Source organism: Pangasianodon hypophthalmus, chromosome 23 (genome assembly GCF_027358585.1).
Source record: "Pangasianodon hypophthalmus isolate fPanHyp1 chromosome 23, fPanHyp1.pri, whole genome shotgun sequence".
Lineage (NCBI taxonomy): Eukaryota > Metazoa > Chordata > Actinopteri > Siluriformes > Pangasiidae > Pangasianodon > Pangasianodon hypophthalmus.
The window spans coordinates 9,161,269-9,182,987 of NC_069732.1; the positions used below are offsets into that span (position 1 = coordinate 9,161,269).

General features: G+C 39.4%; 1 protein-coding gene across 1 annotated transcript; it reads right to left on the reverse strand.

Annotated features, from left to right (window-relative positions):
* Positions 1–122: 122 nt before the first annotated feature.
* On the reverse strand, positions 123–15,543 carry casd1 (CAS1 domain containing 1). The gene is made up of 18 exons (XM_026929616.3): positions 15,359–15,543; positions 11,013–11,109; positions 10,810–10,930; positions 8,602–8,646; positions 8,450–8,512; positions 8,313–8,357; positions 8,067–8,190; positions 7,756–7,970; positions 6,449–6,871; positions 5,503–5,592; positions 5,305–5,424; positions 5,030–5,186; positions 4,862–4,941; positions 4,645–4,746; positions 3,664–3,804; positions 3,511–3,588; positions 3,335–3,427; positions 123–3,034 (listed from the first exon to the last, which is right to left on the reverse strand). Exons 1-18 carry the CDS (start codon positions 15,489–15,491, stop codon positions 2,777–2,779), a joined length of 2,385 nt encoding a protein of 794 aa, XP_026785417.1. The 5' UTR covers positions 15,492–15,543; the 3' UTR covers positions 123–2,776.
* Positions 15,544–21,719: the final 6,176 nt, after the last annotated feature.

Consider the following 21,719-nt stretch of genomic DNA (forward strand, 5'->3'; position numbering starts at 1 on the left):
TGATAGTTAATAAACTTGTCCATGTAAAAATATTCTATCTGTAGTATCATGAGCATGTGTAACAATTTAGAATTGTCATGTGTGCCAGTGGATATGCTGGGGGGAAAAAAAACAGTCCAAAGTATGTTCAGCAAGGTGTTTTATCACTGACAATGATTTAACAACAAACCAGCATTTCTAAAAGAAAATACATCCTTTTCACATTTCAGGACAAAATGATTATATTTACATCAGCATGGCATGAATCTTATTATTTTATTTTTTTTTACAGAGGTCCAAACTAAACTATATAATACATTTGAACAAAGTCTTAAAAAATAAAATCCACACATTTATAATTGGATAAATAGCTGTAAGGTGGAGTGAATCCATCAGATTATAGCTGCAGTTTGGCTTAAACGCCACTTCAAGAAATAAAAGGCTTACTTTTACACAAGATCTTGTTTGCTTTTTATCTTGTCTTCCTATAATGGAAGAAAAGGCTAAAATAGCGCAGACTTTGTACATCTGCAAAATACTATGACTATAAAATGAAGCTATGGTACAAAATTAAATTACAAATGTCTGATAATTGTAGCTAGCATCCAGCTAGTGGCCCTTCGATGAGGATGATGAAGATTGTATTGGCACAATATAAATAAAAATCTATCTACGCAAATAAGGACACTATACACCCTTATTCTACAGTTCCCAAATAATGTTACCAAACAGCATAAATAAATCCAAATGGAGAATTAGATCAGATAAACATGGCTGTAATTTAACCAAATAAGCCGATTTACTCTTTCACCAGCAGGATTGCTTAAAACTGCTATTGCTCTAAAAAAAAAAAAAATTAACAGACTTAGAAAAACTACTTCTCTCCATCTTGTAGCATAGATTTATACCCTTTACCCACATTTTACCAGCTGCCATTGTCACAAACAAGAAAATGTGTACAAGTGACTTGTCTAAATTTACTCCCATGCTTTCCCACTTTCAGTTGAAGGATTAAAGCTCTGTATTTCTAAACTCCCTGTTAGTAGCTTTACAAGGTAAAACACAACCTCCTTATAGCATCAATATACAGTAACAGAGTAAAGATTTACATTCACAATACAGGGGATAGTATGTTTAGCTTTTTTTAGCATTAGCTTACTGAAATGTAAATGGTAGAAAGCAGATACATACAGCAAAAAAAATGATTTGCTATTTTTCTTATAAAAATTCATAACTTCACTAAAGCTTAGCTTAGATTGGTCTAATGGAGCTCCTGTACTGTTTAAAGCCTTTCCCTACTTCCTTCATCGGTGGCACTTTCCCTCTCGCCTGTTTTTTTGTTTTTGTTTTGTTTTTTTTGGTTCACCATCAATATTCAAATCACAGGATTATAACAACAAAGCACCTTTACTTCACTTGGTTAAAGATATGTGTAAAAAATGTTATAATAAATAACAGGGTAATAAACTGTCACACAACTCTAGATGTACATTAATGTACAGTGTGTTGGGATAAACAGAGTCTTTCAGTAGTTCATGCATTGACCCTTTTGCTGATAAGTATCGTGTGTCCTTTCACTTGGTATAAGAAAATTCTATTTTAAGACCTTTTTAATGTCGCTGAGGCATTGTTAATGCATTTTCAAACACCCAATACACTGTTATGTTTACATAAAAGGTAAATATCAAAAGAGTTGTTTCAAAAATCTAGCTTTCTTGATGCATTAAAGTATATTAAATGTCAGTATTACTAGTGCGGAGGGTCACTGTAGCAAGGGGGGAGAAAGAAATAAAATGGACAAACAACTAGACAGAAGTGATGTACCTGTGGATAGTTGAAATTTCTGAAAATATGTTCTTACATCTGAATGTACTTCAGATAATTAGCTAATTTTTTTACAGTTTATGAGTACGTAAAAGCCACCAAGAATCCAGGAAGTAACCACAGCATACTTCAATAAATAATAGTAGATGTCAAAATTAACAGTAGTACATGAAGTATCCAGATAAATAGTTCTGTTCTTCTAAAGGCTATTGATGGCTTTTATGTATTCAAATTCATTAAATTAGCAAATATAAATAAATGTTCCCATATTTTTAATGCCTCTAAAGCCTTAATTTTCCACAAAAAAATGAATGAATGTTTTTTTTGTTACACTTATTACTGACCCATGGATACCCTGGTTGAGATTTATGAGGATTAAGATCTGTTGAAAGCATTAATTAAAAATATACAAACATTAACAATAGTGGTTGTTTACACAGTAATTAACTGTCCAGTGACAAAAGAAGCCGTTGGCATATGATGCACTGTGTACTGCATGAGGTGTGAAATACAAAACCCCATTGATAGTTCATCCACATGGGCTCAACATTAAAAAAAAAAAAAAAAAAGAAACTAGAAGTGACATACAGGACATTAAGGCAACACAAATATACCGCTGTACAAAGTAAACTTAATTTAAATAATTAAATACTGTACAAAACATGGACGGAAAAGAGGTTGTTTCCATTCCTTCAGGTGTTGATGTCAGATTTAGTCTTATTTGAAAAGTCAGCCAGTGAGCACACGTACTGCAGAACTCAAAAGGCACTGCATACATTCTGTATAAAATGTGTGTTCACTGTCTTCATGAAGTCACTGCATCATGGGCTTTGCTCTGAGACGAGCTTCTCAGGTTGTGTTCAGTGAGCAGCACTGTGCCAGCAATGAGTCTGTTCCTAAAACTTAATTTTAATCAGGATGTGTTCCAAAGAATCAACTCACTCAGGTGTCTGTATGCTAAGCTCCTTCAGTCTCAGGCCCAGCTGCTGTTAGACAGCATGAGGACGAGTCCCATGAAGAGTCCAGTCGCCAGCAGTCTCTTGAGCAAAGCGTCACTGTCTTTAGGAATGGCCACCTGGGCCAGGTCATTGGTGATCTGCGAGATCTCGTGAGCGACGCACACGAAGATGAAGGTGCTGATGATGATGTTAAGGGAGGGGATTCCGGGAATAAGTACCAGGATGCCCTTTGTGTCAGCCGCCAGCCAGATGTGGTACTGACAGATGAAGAGCTACAGGAGTAAGGGACAGACAAATGCATGAATCTCACTCCGCTTGTCCTACCATATTGTGACTTTATAAAAGTTTGGCTAGTATGTGTCTGTTAATTCTTTATATCTGGACACCTCTACAGTGGATATAGTGCAGTAAATTTCAGAAAACTATAAGCATGAGAGAATGTGACGATGACAACAGACATGGTTACATATTCTATTGCTTTGCTATCACCACCTCCACTGGGCCAGTAAACAATATGCAAAAAAATTCAGTATTTGAAAACTAAATGACTGCTCATAGTACAGGCACCTTACCTCTAAAGAGATTTTTCCAAACCATGCAAAAAATGAGCTGTACAAAGAACGTGCATAACCAGGAATGTTCCTGATGAGAACAAACGCCAGAATCTGTGGGTTGAGAAAAAGCACAGTGAACAGCTGGCAGAAGCAGGCAATCACCTTAACAAAAAGCACCATTTCCAGGAAATTACCTGCACCACAGATATGTAGGGATGCATCTCATTGCATTTAGTCTTATCTTTACAGCTACTCGCCCATATGGAATATGTCTAAAGGAGGAGAAATAATTTAGATACAATTATATCTACAGAGGCAGTAAAAGTTGAATCTAGTAGTATACTTACTATGAAGGAAACCACCGATACAAAGAGCAAGCAGTTGGAAATCTTGGTGGAGAAGAGCGGCTCGCCTTTCCCCTCTGATAGAATCTGACATTTCTGCAATACCAGGTAAATAAAGGCGAACAGCATGCCATTGATGACAGCCTGCAATAGAAGTGGAGAAGCACACTCAGAAGGATGGCACGCTAACAGCATAAACAATAAAACATATTGGTTTAACTGGCATTTAAAAGCAGTCTGAATTTATAAACACATCTTTCTATAAACGTGTTTATAACACAAGACACACAACACATTGCTGCTTACTTTGCACTGATCACCTTTTGTATCACATTTTGGATTTTTTTTATTATTATTATTATTATTATTAATGCGCATAGGTTTAAATTTGTCCTTTGTAACTAATTGTCTTTTTTATATTATGTATGTACTTAATGCACTTAAACCATCTTTTTCTAACCACTTGGTCAATCTAGCACTTGTATAAACTAGCACTTTATGCTTTCAGATTATTCCAGATGTGCAAGGTCCTTTGTATCACTGCACCATCAACTGCTTACACATTTTCTAAGTCACTTTGGATAAGAGCTTCTGCAAAACGACCAAATGTAAAGGTAAAAGCAGGACAGTGTTTCAGCTTATTAGAAAATGGCTACATCAGGTGCTAATCTGTTGTATGAGGAATTGGAATTGATGTGCTTGTTTCGACTTTTACAAAGAAATGTTCAACCAATGACCAAAGGGAGCTGAGAGAATGGAGAGTCTAACTGTCTTGTAATACCAGTGCATCACATAGATGTCATGTGATTGTCTTTATTATCTCATAATGAGTGTGTATTTTTGTATTTCTGACTCTAGGCTCTTTTCAGAAATTTTTCATTAATGCTCTGTGCTGTAGCATAGTTACAAAATGCATTTTTTTGGTGTTCATTTTGTCAAGGGTATGCAAATATTGCATTGCATAACATAAGGCATATTACTTACAAATCTGTCTAGCTTCCACCTGAACCACCATTCATGGACACTTCCTTGCAGTTCAAAGAGCTTTGAAACAGGCCACACGGAGAAAATACTCTCAAAGAACCCCTGTTTAAAAAAAAATAAATAAAATAAAAGCAGCAAGTTCACTATGTGCTGTAAAGAAGTGAGATAGTTTAATAACAACTCTGAGATATTTAGTTTAACCTTTGTAAGAGCCCACCTGTGAGTATGCAAAGAAGCAAATAAAAAGAAGTAACCCCAACAGTTTCAATAAAAGTACCAGGTGCCAGAAACTGCTGCCTGAAATACACAAAAACGATACAGTGTCATGTGTCTATAACTAAGAGAGAATGATCACAATATTTTTTTTTTCAATAGGCATTATTACCATTGGCTTTTATCTGCAGAATCTGTGGCCACATGGCCATTGTGGCATAGATGATCACAAACCAAAAGGTAACCAGAGGCACAAAGTAGTAGAACTGGTATGATCTGTCCATCACAAGGCAGAGCACTACCACCAGGAAATTGAGTCTAAAGAGAACCTAGAACAAACAAACCTCTTAGCGTGTACTTATCATTTATGGGACATACTGTGTATGGCCAGATGTGTATGCAGACAAGCAAAAATAGGACACATAGTAGGACGCTGGAAATAAATACCTGGCACACTCTGTACAGTCCAAAGTCACCCTTTAACCAGAAGAAGGAGAAGTGGCCATATCCTGTCTGGAAGAGATAAGCTGCTACCAGGACGCGGACATGCATGTACACAGGTATGAACTGTAGAGGACAAGTAAGGTAAATGAGATAGTGGTCATATTGTAAAGCAAGTGTAAGCATGTTCAAATCAGAACTTACAGCACTGGCTCCGGATATATGATAGACGAGTATAACCAGCTGCATCCAGCCCTTCCATTCATCAGTCTGTTCTCTGTTCAGCAGTTTGGCCTGCAGAATGAAAGAGTAGCTACATAACATGACATAATAAAAAGCAGAGTTTGAAGAATGAGTAAAACTGACAGGAATTAAGTACAGGTACTAGAACTTTAACTCCACTTTCCACTGGGGGGAAAAACTTAGTTGGTTCTGTTTCACAAAATATAAACAAATTATGACCAGGATAAAGCAGTTACTAAAGGAGAATGAACGAACATTGTAAACACTTTACACATCGCCACATAAGCACCCAGTGTGTTCCCATGTTAATGAACATGGCCTTTTTTTTCATCCAGAAAGCTTCCTATCTGACTGGCTGCAACAGCCTGCATGAAAATAAAAAACTCTCTGCCCCCGTGGGTTATGTTGGGTCCCGCAGGATCACAGTCCTGATTCACACCTCTAGTCCAATCCACAACGCTTGTGACACTAAACACTACCGGTGGGAAAAGGGCAACAGAGTTCTTCATTTTTAATCAAGAAAACCGAAGTATATATGTACAGCACTGTCAATGGAACTGGGACTAGAAATTGGATTGGTTGGGATTACACACCAAGCAAACTTGGACAACCATAACCCTGCAACATGACACAATGGGACAGCGAGCAAACAACACATATTTATTCTGTTTCCCCATTTTGGTATAATATCTATTGTTACTATCATTACTACACTCTAAAATTACTGGCTGCAAAATCATAAAGTTATGAGGGATTCTATGATTGTAAATAAGCCTACAATGTACAGAAAGTGTGTTTGTGTGTGATGTATTAGGAAGATTACATCTCACATATGTGCAAAAGGAAAAAAGAATCAGTTATGGGGAGTAAAAAAAAATGCTTAGTGTAAACTGGCTATTCCCTGTACCTCTTTAGTGTTCTCATTGTAGAAAAACCCCAGCATAAATATATAGATGAGCGGGATGAAGAAGGTGGAGTGTGTGTAGAACTTCTGCTCCTTCATAAAGATGTCTGCACGGTCACACAGGTAGAAGTAAAGCATGATGAGACCCATCTTGCAGATGGACTGTAACATGTTCTTTATGATGAGTGGAACTGCAGCAGTGGGAGGTTTCTTCTCCTCTCCACTCTCTACATCAGACACAGGCTTGCTCTTCCAGTGCCCGGTGTAGCCGAGTGCATGCAACACCAGGAAGCAGACAGCAGCTACCAGGAAAAGTCCAGCGGCCAGTTTCTGTAGCACACTCAGTGGAGGAACACTCTGACAACATGACCCATCGATAGGCTTCAGGATCTTGTTGCATAAGGAGTTCATCAGAACCATGGCACCCTAAAGAGTGAGCAGAATAACAAGTTAACCAACAACTAATACATCTACAGGAGTGGACAAATCATAAATTCACTAATTAGCCCATCAGGCCATCAGGCTAATTAAGTTAATTCTCCACTGTACCATATTACGCTAACTAGGTTTAAAACTGGCAACTAATGTAGTTTAACTCAAAATTATAATGAGCTTAGTACTTAAATACAGAGTAAGGAAAATAAGCGAGTACTTGATTCCTTGGGAGGGGCAACATTGTCTCTAAGAATGATGATGAAGCATCATGTGAACCATTCTGTGTAAACTCTAGAGATTGTTGTGTGTGAAATTCCCAGGAGATCAGCAGTTTCTGAAATACTCAAACCAGCTCATCTGGTACCAACAACCGTGCCAGGATCAAAGTCACAGAGATCATACTTTTTATTCATTCTGATGTTTAATGTGAACATTAACTGAAGCTCTTGACCTGCATCTGCATGATTTTTTGCATTGTGCTGCTGCCACACAACTGGCGGATTAGATAACTGCATGAATTTGCAGGTGTTCCTAATAAAGTGGACGGTGGGCATATGCCTAGTAAAAATAGCTCCTACCAACAGCCAGTCCACATCCATGGTTTGCTTGCATACTGCAATAAGTGGAACGATTCAGAAGAGCAGCGCTTACCACAACAGTGAGTTGCTTTGTACACCCAAGAAATATATTAACCAATTAGAGCATGTTACATTTAAACAGGCAGAAACTGTATATATACTGCAGCCTACTGAACCTGATGAATGAAAAAATAATGGCCCGCATAGGTAATGTGCTTGTCCCAGGTAACCAGGCTACTGATTTGTCCATCTCTAATCTATATGAAAGAGTTTTAAAACAATGAATTAATGACCTACCACATTCCTTGCGCTCACAGGAAGGTGCAGGCCATCTTCGGACTGGGTGATGGTCTCCATGGCAGCTTGCCGTGAGGCCTGCAGGAACTTCACCCTAGTCTTGGCGTTCCTCTTGCCGCTGTTCAGAGCGCTGAGTGCTGCTGCATTATACAAGTTAATTTGCTCGTTGGTGATCATCTTACGATTCTCGCTCAAGACCTTTTCATACACAGGGCCTAAAAGCAAGGCACACAAGACAACGATGATTAAATAGTCCTTTTGCCCTTTGAGACGTTCTTCACACTTGATAAACCTCCACCTTTGATACACACCCTGTATGACCCAAAAGACTTCACTGTGCTCAGTTAGTTTTTCCAATGGTGCTGCTATAGATGTGAGGTTTGCTTTGTATTGAAGGAGTGACTCGCTGCTGCCGCTGTGCAGTTTAATGGACCACTGTGAAAATATGACAAGCATGACAACTCTGAATAACATGTTAGAGCAGCAAGGCAAAAAAAAAAATGCTCATTTGTCCACTTAATTCATCTGAACTTTTATTTTGTATGGCTTTGACTTACAGTAGCAGCACCAATGATGATGACATCTGGCTTGGAAGAGGGCTTCTGTATTAAAAAAGATTTTAAAAAATTGACAAGATGCAACACCACTAATCAGACGCTAATAATCTGAAATCTTATTTTTTTTTCCTATTTACCTCTGTCCATGATGTCAACGGCTCTTTCATAGAATTATTTACTTCTGCATGCCATAAAAAGTCCTATAAAAATACATTTTTCTTTTATTACTCAACTACTGTTTTCTATTTCTATTACGATCAGAAATAAAGGTTCTTCAGGAAACACTCACCACATTCACAGAGGATTCTCTATCTGTAAAGGGAATGTTTTCATGCTGGCCAGGTCATTTTAAACAGAAAAAGAGAAAAAGAGATTAAATTCAATCAGGAGTAAACTAAGGTACTAATCAGTTCATAAGCAATGAGGCACCTTATTAAAGAGGATAATTATAAAATAACTATAATTAAAGTAGTTTTCCCCCATGCTGAGATCTTGCAATAATTAGTTTAGTTCAGCACAACAAATAAAATTGCTTCATTTAAAAAAAAAAAAATAAAATAAAAAAAAAAAAAAAAAAAAAAAAAAAAAAAAAGAGAGAGAGACAAAGCAATAAAATTGTGACATCGGCCTCTCATTTCACAGTTAGCCCATGAGTTGACCTTGGTTCGTGATGTGTTTACTTTGCAAGTTTATGATTTTACTGGGTGTACAAAAGTGTATGGGCAAAAAAGAGCTTTTGAAAGCTGCCTTGGTATACACTGTGAGCCAATCTTCATTTCATCAATCCCTTCATTTTTGCATCTATGTCAAGAATACACTATATTGCCAAATGGACACTATATAGACAAAAGTATTGGGACACCTGACCATTACACCAACAGGGAGTTTAATGACATCACATTCTAAATACATAGACATTAATACGGAATTGGTCCCCCTTTGCAGCTATAACAGCTTCCACTCTCCTGGGCAGGCTTTCCACAAGATCTGAGTGTTTCTGTGGGAATTTTTGCCCATTCATCCAGTAGAGCATTTGTGAGATCAGGCACTGATGTTGGATGAGAAGGCCTGGCTCCGTTCCAGTTCATCCCAAAGGTGTTTGATGAGGTTGAGGTCAGGGCTCTGTGCGGGCCAGTCAAGTTCTTCCACAGCAAACTCATCCAACCATGTCTTTACGGACCTTACTTTGCGCACTGGGGCACAGTCATGCTGGAATAGAAAAGGTCCTTCCCCAAACTGTTCCCACAAAGTTGGAAGCATAGCATTGTCCAAAATGTCTTGGTATGCTGAAGCATTAACATTTCCCTTCAGTGGAAGTAAGGGGCCTAGCCCAACCCCTGAAAAACAGCCGCATACCAGTATCCCTCCTCCACCAAACTTTACAGTTGGCACAATGCAGTCAGGCAGGTAACGCTCTCCTGGCATCCGCCAAACCCAGACTCGCCCATCGGAATGCCAAACAGAGAAGCGTGATTCTTCACTCCACAGAACACTTTTCCACTGCTCCAGAGTCCAGTGGTGACGTGCTTTACACCACTCCATCCGACGCTTGGCATTGTATTTACTGATGTGAGGCTTGCATGCAGCTGCTCAGCCATGTACACCCATTCCATGAAGCGCCCTCCGCACAGTTTTTGTGCTGATATTAATGCCAGTGGAAGTTTGGAACTCTTCAGCTATGGAATCAGCAGAGTATTGGTGACTTTTACGCACCATGCGCCTCAACACTTGGTGACCCCGCTCTGTGTCTTTACGTGCTCTTCCGCTTCGTGGCCGAGTTGCTAAGTACATGTTTCCACTTTTCAATAATACCACAGTTACAGTTGATCATGGAATATCTAGCAGGGATGAAATTTCACAAACTGACTTATTGCAAAGGTGGCATCCTATCACAGTACCATGCTTGAATTCACTGGGCTCTTCAGAATGACCCATTTTTTTCACAAATGTTTGTAAATGCAGCCTGCATGGCTAAGTGCTTGATTTTATACACCTGTGGTAATGGGTCTGATTGAAACACCTGAATTCAACATTTAAGAGGTGTGTCCCAATACTTTTGTCCATATAGTGTATGTGGACACCTGACCAAGCACATCCACATGTGCTTTTTGAACATCCCATTATAGATTTAGTCCCCCTTTGTTCTTATATAATAGCCTCCACTCTTCTGGGAAGGCTTTCCACTGGATTTCAGAATGTGGCTGTGGGGATTTGCGCATCCAGCCAAAAAAGCATTAGTGAGGTCAGGCACTGATGTCAAGTGAGGAAGCTTGGGGTGTAGTTAGTTTTTACTTAGTCCTAAACCAGGGATCGATCACCTCAAACACTACAACAGATATCAAGACTCAGCACACCACCTAGTGTGGCCTACATGAACACTGCTGTAGTTTTATTAATAGAGGAGACAAATGAACATTCAGAATAAGCTAAGAGTAAAATGTGATTTCTGAATTTGGGTTTTACATTATTTTAGTAAACACAGTGGACATAAACTAACCTTGTTCCCCTCTTCCTTTGTCTCAGGGTTGATAATCTGGATGAAAGAATAAAAGAGCTGACGAATTCGAGAGTCCCCGATGAATGCTATCCTTTTATTGTTGAGGCAAGCTTTTGCTTCACTGAAAAGAACAGATTAAAGTTAAAATGCTGTTCTGATAATGACCCTTTGTGTTTTTACAGAGTAACTGTGGTGTTACTCACATGCTTTTGTACTTGTGCATCATGCAGCCATACGGCTGCCATGCATTGTCTCCTAGGAACCGTCCACTGGATAGGAGCCACTCACACGTGTCCCGGCCTGACAAATACAGTGCATTATGAGGATGAACACACACACACACAGACACAAAGACATACACACACACTTACATACACAGATATACACCGAGACAGAGGCACAAATACACACAAAGACACATGCAGACACACACACACAAACCGACACACATGCAGACCATAAATTCACTAATGAAGAAACATACCAATTATTTAAAATTAGGAGCCATTTGATACACTATATGGCCAAAGGTTTGTGGACACCTGAGCAGCACACCCATATGTGGGCCTTCTCCAAACCAAGCTGGAAGCACAATTGTCTAGAATGTTTTCAAGTTCTTTTGTGTTACAATTTCCCTTCACTAGAACTAACATGCCCGAACCTGTTCCAGTATAACACATGTGCACAAAGCGAGGTCCATGAAAACATGGTCTGGCAAGGTGGGAGTGGAGGAACTGAAGTGTCCTGCACAGAGCTCTGACCTCAACCCCACTGAACACCTTTGGGATGAACTGGAATGCCGACTGCACCAACTGCAGACCTCCTCGCCCACCATCAGAGCCTGACCTGACTAATGCTCTTGTGGCTGAATGAGCACAAATCCCCACCGCCATGTTCCAAAACCTAGTGGAAAGCCTTCTCAGAAGAGTGGATGTAATTATACTAGTAAATGAGGGTCTAAATCTGGAATGGGATGCTCAACAAGCACTTATGATGGTCAGGTGTCCACATACTTTTAACCATATAGTGTACATTGTTGCTGTTGTTCCTCTTTTGGCTGCTCCCGTTAGAGGTCGCCACAGTGGATCATTGGTCCGCCTATTTGATTTAGCACAGCTTTTACGCTGGATGCCCTTCCTGAGGCAACCCTCCCCAATTTTATCCGGGACTGGGACTTTGAGCACAGAGGCTGGGGTTGGATCCCTGGCCGGGAATTTGAACCCTAGCCACAGCGGTGAGAGCGCTGTGGCCTAACCACTAGTCCTCCAGGAACACATATAGTGTAGATTGTAAAATGGTTAAATTATAACATATTCCTTTTCTGTCTGGCTACAACTCCCAGAAATGAAGGCTGGATTTTACAACTTGCTCCCTCTGGACTCCACCTAAATTCTCTACACAGGGATGTGGACTGCACTGAAATCCCCTGAGCTGTGTAATCCTCTCCTGTTGTAAACACATTATATTGCTACATCTGCTGCTGCTCCTAGCATGTTCGTAACTTTATCATACACAACCGCTATCAAATGCACAAAAGAACACAGCATTGTTGACCAGAACGAAACCAAACAACTATCTTTTTTAGGTTCAGCATGCTGCCTTTCCTTGCAGCCACTCTCTTTCAGCTTAAAATAACAACACAATGAATACTGACAGTGTAACAAATTTTGCAGAAAGTTGTTTTAAAAATATCTCTCTAGGAAATTACCATTAGGGGATTTAATCTTTTTGTTTCCTTTTAGTTCTTGTTTGCAGAGAGACAAAGATTTCAGCAGAAATTTTCCTTTAATTTTTGTAACTGGCTTGTGTGGTTTTTTTTTTTTTAATGATCGATTAATACTGTTATATTTTTAATCTAGGTTATCATCCTATAAAAATTCCAAACTGTAACACCCATACTTATCAATAAAAAAAATTACAGAAGCTACAACAAATATAGAAGCCTCAAAGTTATGCAATGTGGCGAGACACCTGGCAAGACACCTGGCAAGACTGCATACTGAAATTAAGTTGTATGTTTAGAGATGATACAACTGTTGATTTTCATGCCAGACATACATCTCTTTACACACCCAATGTTTATATATGTTAACAAAGAAGACATACAACATTTTTGGATGTCAGAAAGACGTAGATGCAAAGGGTGATGTCATTAGTAACGCAAATTGTTTTTTTCCTGCATTGACAACACGTCAGCTAGGCATTTTTCAAAATTTTGTATTGCTATTTATAGTCTGTTGTTATAGTCAATATGTGAACGCGTTAAACAAGAATAGTTGTGTATTACCCTATTAAGTATGTTTATAATAAGTCATAAAGCTAATTACACAAACACTGTCATTTACTAAACAATCAACCACACTTTAAAATTGCTTAAATTAATAATAACTGTATATAAAATATTATAATATCCTATTATGCCTTTGTTTTCGGAATGAGGCGTTCCGTATATCTGTCGTGAGGAGAGCTGTCTCTTCAGAGAGGACAGGAAACCTCATTTGAAGCAAATCCATGTAACACAATGTTCTGAGGATCCTCTGTAAAATGTAACCTCTATATTTTTATCTCCATCAGGAAAGTACACTGTACATTAAGCATGTTGATAATTAATAAGCATGTCAAAAAAAAATTAATCATAATATCCTATCATCAATTAAATTATATTTAATTTAGATGAATTTCCATCCTGTTTCTCAGTTACTACAAAGTCAGGTTTAAATTCCAGTCCAGAAAAGGTGGTTTAAATTTCCAGAATAGCAGCATATAATATATTAATATAATACATATATAATATATTATAATATTTTTAGAAAATAAAAGAACCAAGAGGTTTGTGGTGATTTACGGTAGTAAGTAAAAGCTTGGGTTAATGATTAAGTTTAAAGAACATGACTTTTTTTAGCCTGGTGAATCTTCTGTGATCTTCGATGGCATCCAAGAATTATTTTGTAATGAAATCGCTGTCTTACTTCTTTAGTTTAAACGTCTTTTATCCACAACGTCGCCTGACTACCTGCTGATAGTGGTGCCAGTGGGATCTAGCCCTCGCTTCATCTTTATCTAAAATGAGCAATGCAGCAGAGCTTTAGTCTTTTCGTCTGTCCAGCTCTTTTGCCTCCACATATATACAATCTGCTCAAACAGATCAGGTTCCAAAGTTACAACGTTTATGCTATTTCCGCCAACACCACCATCATGTTTATCGCTATCTAGCTGAGCCACGTCTCTGCCATAGCTCAGTGCCACTGCGTCGACCAGCTGCATTTCATTCTGGGACGTTGAGTTCAATGTTTTCTGTCTGCACTACTTCTACACTGGATTTCTCATTAATATGACATTGAATGTCACTGAAAAATAGTAAGTGAGAAAAAAAGCTCTTGATATTTTACTATTAGGAGCGAACAGCAAAACCTGAAGGTTGTCCCTTATGTCTGGAACTGTTACTAATATTCAGGGTAAATTTGCTGGCAATTTCCCCCATGTTGTCAACATGGCACACAACCGCTACCTTCTCAGAGGAGCAATGAAAATACAACAAATGACCAAGCACCAGAATCCCTAAGCACATTACAAATATTTCAATATAAACATATATTTCATGTGTTACAAAGTGGAGGATACCTTTAAGTGGTGCAACACATGTCGGTTTAAAAACTCAAACCTCGGTCTCTCTAATCCCTGCTAGAAAATCCAGTTAAGTCTGACCAGCTACCAAAACAGGTCCAGCTGCTCAAACTGGTAGACCATCACTGACAGCTGGAAAGTGCTGGTAGCAAAGAATGTTTTGGAAATACTGCTATCTTGTGTACACAAGTTATTTTTTAAGAACATAACAAAACAGTCAGAAAATCTCCAAATTGATCAGTTTGTCAAGTAATAAGGATTCAGCAGGGAAATAACTCTCAGCACCTGGAGCATGGCATATCTGGTCACCTTGAAGAATTCATCAAGGATGCCACCATTTCAAACACTGAAATATGTAGCTTGGTACATATCCCTCATTTCGAGGTGTGTCACATTATTATATCATATCTAAATGACATTCTTGGACAAGTGCGGAGGAATGTTGCCTGACTAACCAGCCCCAAGAGCCCCATCGACTTAACCCTATGCTATTCTCGTTAACCTGCAGAATATCGTGCAGTGCTCGGAAATTCTTAATAACTCACTAGAATAAAATACTCGGACAGCTCATTAGCTTAGATGCTCATGTCTGTCATTGATGTACAGCACTCTGCCAGCTGCGTTACAGATCACTTCACTAACCTTTCTTATCCTGGATAAATAACTCCAGCTCTTACAGGAGCACTTTACACCATCCTAAGAGTTCAAATTCAGGACAAATAAGACGCTTGAACGTTCCCTGGAGTATTACAGACAGGTTAACTAGCTCTTCAGAGTGCCATTTCGCTGACTTTGCAGCAGTCATTAGCGGCTAAGCTAACACAACACACAGGCTAATGTTTCACAGGCACTGTCAGGTTCAAAACAGTGCACGGCGGCGCAGAGCTCGCGAGCACCGCGGTGTTTACCGTGGCTAAACACTCACCTCCATAATGCCGAGAGACTGCGTGGAACACGGTGAGGAGAATGACAGCAACGAGAGACAGCAATTTTGCATTCTTAATGCTAAAATACTGATTTATTTCCCGTTTGCCCAGGCTGTAGGCCAGTATCGCCATCTTTGCTCCTCCATGACAACGAGCAGATGGACGTGCGGTATTTGCGCCCCGCCCTTCTCGGTGAGTGACAGGCTGCCGCCACGGTGACCACGCCCCCTATCGCCTGATTATAATCTTAACAACATCCGGAAAAACATGGCTGCTGGCCTCGCGGCTGTTTCCCCCCAAACCGGGGTAAAGTCACTAGGTTTTTAGATACTCAGAGGTGGACATAAAAGTACCATTTTAGAGTTTTTTTTTTTTTTTTTAGAGGACGCTTTACATGAGTGTGTTTGAAAATGAAGTAATTTCATTTCAGTTCATTTATCTTCAGTGACTATTTTATTTTAAAAATACTCGTTCTCACAATGCAGCTTTACAGAAATCCCCCTGTAGATCTACATTTAGATATCTAATGAGCAGGAAAAACTTTGAGAGGAACCAGACTCAGTAGGGGAGACACCCTCTTCTGGGTGATGCCGGAGAGTGATAGTGAAGATAAATGACAGCCTAAATAAACCTAAATAAAATAAAATAAACTTTTCCACAATTGTATCATCAAACAGTACAAAACGTGTTGAAATTATGAGCATAGGATAGTCTTTGTGATTACAGCAGCAGTTCTTAGGTGCAAGACTACAGTAGTTCAGACTGTGTACTTGAAGAATGACTGAGAAGTTGGAAGTGCAATCACTGTACGCTTTCTCAGAACATACACTATATTACCAAAAGTATTCGGTCACCTGCCTTGACTCACATATGAACTTAAGTGCCATCCCATTCCTAACCCATAGGGTTCAATATGATGTCGGTCCACCTTTTGCAGCTATTACAGCTTCAACTCTTCTGGGAAGGCTGTCCACAAGGTTGAGGAGTGTGTTTATAGGAATTTTTGACCATTCTTCCAAAAGCGCATTGGTGAGGTCACACACTGATGTTGGTCGAGAAGGCCTGGCTCTCAGTCTCCGCTCTAATTCATCCCATAGGTGTTCTATCGGGTTCAGGTCAGGACAAGCAAGTTCATCCACACCAGACTCTGTCATCCATGTCTTTATGGACCTTGCTTTGCGCACAGGTGCACAGTCATGTTGGAAGAGGAAGGGGCCCGCTCCAAACTGTTCCCACAAGGTTGGGAGCATGGAATTGTCCAAAATATTTTGGTATCCTGAAGCATTCAAAGTTCCTTTCACTGGAACTAAGGGGCCAAGCCCAACTCCTGAAAAACAACCCCACACCATAATTCCTCCTCTACCAAATTTCACACTCGGCACAATGCAGTCCAAAATGTACCGTTCCCCTGGCAACCTCCAAACCCAGACTCGTCCATCAGATTGCCAGATGGAAAAGCGTGATTCATCACTCCAGAGAACGCGTCTCCACTGCTCTAGAGTCCAGTGGCGGCGTGCTTTACACCACTGCATCCGACGCTTTGCATTGCACTTGGTGATGTGTGGCTTGGATGCAGCTGCTCGGCCATGGAAACCCATTCCATGAAGCTCTCTGCGTACTGTACTTGGGCTAATCTGAAGGTCACATGAAGTTTGGAGCTCTGTAGCAATTGACTGTGAAGAAAGTCGACGACCTCTTTGCACTATGCGCTTCAGCATCCGCTGACCCCTCTCTGTCAGTTTACGTGGCCTACCACTTCGTGGCTGAGTTGCTGTTGTTCCCAAACTCTTCCATTTTGTTATGATAAAGCTGACAGTTGACTGTGGAATATTTAGGAGCGAGGAAATTTCACGACTGGATTTGTTGCACAGGTGGCATCCTATGACAGTTCCACGCTGGAATTCACTGAGCTCCTGAGAGCGGCCCATTCTTTCACAAATGTTTGTAAAAACAGTCTGCATGCCTAAGTGCTTGATTTTATACACCTGTGGCCAGGCCAAGTGATTAGGACACCTGATTCTGATCATTTGGATAGGTGACCGAATACTTTTGGTAATATAGCGTATCTCTTGGACAAAACCTCTTTCTCCTACTTACGTTTTCACTTAGACCTTCCAAGTGCTCATTACAAATCTCTTTCTTTTTCTTTAGCCCAGATACAAGATCAATTACTTTCCTTCACATTGTAACTTTATTTCTTAACTATACATAGAACATCCAATCAAATCTATAGCAATACCGTAACTATAAATGTTTGTTCAGGGATGTCCTATAGTCTCTCTTGCCCTTTACACATTAAAGTTAATTTATCTTCAGTAATCACTTTGTGCTGGTCAGGGTTGCAGTGGGATTTTGGGAACACTTGACAGGAACACACCCATGCATTTACACCTAGTGGCAATTTAGCATACTCAAACCACCTGCTGACATTTTTTTTTGGGAGGTGGGCGAAATCTGAAAACCCTGAGGAAACCCACACGAAACTGGGAGAACATGCGAATTTCCACACAAATAGTAACCAGTATCAGACTGCAGACCCTTGAGCTGTGAGGAAACAATGCAACCTACTGCTCTACTATTCCACCCTGTATTAAAATTTCTCACTCTCTGTAACCACTTTATCCTGGTCACGGTTGTTCGGTGGATCCGGAGCCTATACCGGGAGTGCTGGGCGTGAGGCGGAAATACACCCTAGCTGGGACACAAGTCCATCACAGGGCAGATATTAAAGCTACTTCAATGAAAATAAATAAATAGATAAATAAATAAGTAAATAAGTAAGTAAGTAAATAAATAAATAAATAAAATTTGCAGTTTCAAATAAACAATGTAATAAGAAAAGGTACAAACATTAACCTCATCCGTAATGATAACCGAAACAAAGATTTTTAAACTAACTGAGTTGTGTGACTATTTATGAGCTGCAAGCATGAAAATTCAGAACAGCAAACATGATCTGACTCCTAATTTTAGTTCAAATGATTTACTCTTTACTTTTAGAAGTAGTCACTATTCGAGTGTAATTTTAACTAGATACACCAACTTTTATTTGAGTAAGTTTTATCAAAAAGCCCATACTTTCATTAAGTATAAATTTTTTTCATTTTTCCACTCTGGGGGATAACTTCACAATTTACCTCCACCAAGAAGTTTTGATAGGAGGCATTGATATAAAAATTCATTGTACACCATTCTGATTTCTCCTCCTGTTTTATCATTTAACAATAAACTTTTATAAACAGCAGCTAGAATAACCTAAAACATGTAAAGCCAGAAAGGTCAGACTGAATTCCACACAGTTTGTGACTTTTGTCATCAAGTGGGAATGCTTGTCTTGCTTTGTATCTTAGAACAGGTTCCAGATTCTATTCACTGTAGGAGTCAGAGAATGGAAAAGATTCTCACTGATTTCATATAATTCTCATGTTTTCATTTTGTATAAAGTAAGGACCAGACTGTCTAGGCTTGTATGAATTTGTTTGGAGGTTTAAAGTAACAACGTCCAGAGATCTGTTATTCCTCAATCAGTTTTGCAACTTAACCAAGAGAGCAGGCTATTTAGACAAGTGCAACTATAGTCATAGGTATAACATCCATTCTGTAATACTAGTGGAAAGTTATGAGGTATTGTGAAGTATTGATGCTAGGTGTTTTTCTTTCTGATGTTTATAATGGGAAACCGCAGTTGGTAGCATTGCCAACTCACAGCTCCAATGTCCCTGGTTCAATTCTGAGCTCAAGTTACTAAGTGTGTTTGCAGGGGTTTCCTCTGTGATTGGCTGTGCTAAATTGCCCTTCAGTGTATATACGTATGTGAATGTTTGTGTGTGGTGCCCTGAGATAGACTGTCTTCCCATCCAGGGTGAATTGTCCTGCCTTGCACCCAGTGTTCCTGTAAAAGGCTCTGGATCCACTGCAACCCTGACAAGAAAAAAGCAGTTACCAAAGACGAATGAATTAATTAATATCTTTGGTGCTGCTCTCTGATTTATTAGTTGATTAAATAGCACTGTAAGGTGCATACTGGACACCACAAAGAATGCTTCACCTTCATAGAATGCTGCAAGGTCAGTAAATTGTCTACAAAATGGACAGAAACCTCTAGTTTAGCCACAGATTATCTGGCCATGAACATAAGCAGTTTATTACCAATGTATGAAGTTCACCTGCTCATTTAGCTGAAGTATAACTAGAAAAAAGGCAGTTTTAGAGACTCCCATTTCAGACTGGCATTCTGCATGGGTTCATAAAGAGATGTCTTATGTTACTCCAGCACAAAGGGGGAGACCCTTTAGCCTCAGGGTGCTGTTTAGGATCCTTTCTACAGGGTGAATCAGAAGCACTCAGGTGCCTGCTAAGGGCCTGATGGTATGGCTCTAACTGATGAAAAATAGGCTTTTTTGGCAAAAGACCCAAAGAGCGACCCTGTAGTACAGGTCAGATTTCGCACGGTTTATTTGCACGCATCTGGCATCATGGACTATGCCAACCACACCATGCTTAATCCAGATTGACAGAAAGCTTCCACATCACCTTTCCCAGGTGTTAGGAGCAAGGGCTTGACAAGCTCCCCCAGAGAGGGATTAACACCTGCATACTGAAATAATTGCTCCAATACAAGCAGTAAAGTAACAAACAAATTGCTTATGTGTGCCATGTGCAAGGTAATATTGTAAGAGCTCACTAGAACTTCAGTGACATCAGTGTGTCTGCACACAATGCTCAGGTAGTATACATCTGGAGGTAGTTGGACCTTGTTAGCTGTGTTTAGCCACATGTCTGCTAACTCTACAAGCTCACAGAGACTGAAAGGGTGGTGCCGGCCTATAAGATCAATTCATCTCTAACTCATAGAGAACACAATGAGTGATGGTTATCAAGACTATGAAGCAAGGCTATAATGCACAACTCAATACAACCTAGGAGCCACTGAGTTCTGAATAGACTCCAAACAAGTATGAAAAGTACACTCCCTGTAGCTGAAGAGATGATAGGAGTCTATTGCCAGCTTTGCCATCCTTAGTCACAAGCTGTTACACAGATAAGGTGTACATAATTGGGGGACGAATAAAGGATTATCTTATAAGACCTCACGTATGTAAGAGGCAAGAAGAAGAAAAGGAAAGATGTATAAAATGCATTTACATTTATGTCATCTGGCATATGCCCTATCCAGAGTGACTTATAGAAGTGCTTTGAAGACTCTATCAATAAATACATCCTCATACTGGTTCACTAGGGCAGGGACTAAGAGTACTATCGGTCCAAAAACCCTGCTTGGGAGGTAGTATAGTATGAAAAACACACAAGACAACTTTTTTTTTAAAATAACAAAGTGCTAATTTAAGTACTTCATGAAGAGGTGTTTAGTCATTATTTGAAGACAGCCATTGACTCAGCTGTTCAGACATTCACGATGCATTTATTATGATTACTACATAATATATCACTTTGTTGGAAGGTCTGAATCTCTGACCAAGAGGGTGTCCAGGCAAGTCTCACCACTCCTGGTAGTAAAGAGGGGTGAAAAAGGACTAAAAAGAAGAAGGTTCAGTAACCACTTTATGCTTGTCAGGGTCACAGGGTGCAAGACTGGAAGACACCCTGGATGGGATGGCAATCCATTACAGTATAGAAAACCAGTTGAGAATTTAACAGGAAAACCTACTGATCAAGCTTGATTGTCACAAAGCCAAACATAAATTCCTTTTATACACCAATAGACAGATTCAGTAACTTCTCAACCAATAAGTGCAATGGGTTTACTGAACTCTTTTGTGATAAATTCACTGTTTTAAGAGGAAAAATAGTGAGTCCTTACTGAAAATTATTCTTCTACCACAAGGTGGCGCAAAAGGTAATATGACATCTTTTTCAGCTATTAATCTTAAAGCACTCACTTCTCTGTATATCTCTTGATCTTTATAGACTTCAGTTTCTTAGCAAAATAGTTGAGATGGTACTGTAAGTAAAAAAAAACATTTTTCATGGAATTACACTGAGTTAGCAGTTAGCTTGTCATATGTGATGTCATGTGGAGGCGTTGTCTGTTCTCTTGCATGCAATGCCAAAAGATCTATCAGTCCCCATTTGACTGTACAGGTGACAAGTTATAGATATCATATACAAATGTGGATGTTATAGATCATAATATATACTGGAGTATTAAGTTCCCTTGTTTATCAAGGCCATATCACAAAAATGTATTTTAACTGTGATATCAGCTTCAAGAACAATACTGTGTGACTTTTCTAATATTAATAATGTCAATGACAGTCATTTGTGAGATATTTACCAATGCTTTGTGTCAGCTAGATGGGACTACAGCATTGTTTGGTAACATTGCACTAAGCAAGATTC

Coding starts and splice junctions, on each gene's coding strand:
- casd1 (XM_026929616.3), bottom strand. CDS start 15,491: ATGGCGATACTGGCCTACAGCCTGGGCAAACGGGAAATAAATCAGTAT. Junction 4,747..4,861: donor GCTTCTTTGCATACTCACAG/GTGGGCTCTTAC, acceptor TTTTTTAAACAG/GGGTTCTTTGAGAGTATTTT. Junction 3,428..3,510: donor CCTACATATCTGTGGTGCAG/GTAATTTCCTGG, acceptor CTCAACCCACAG/ATTCTGGCGTTTGTTCTCAT.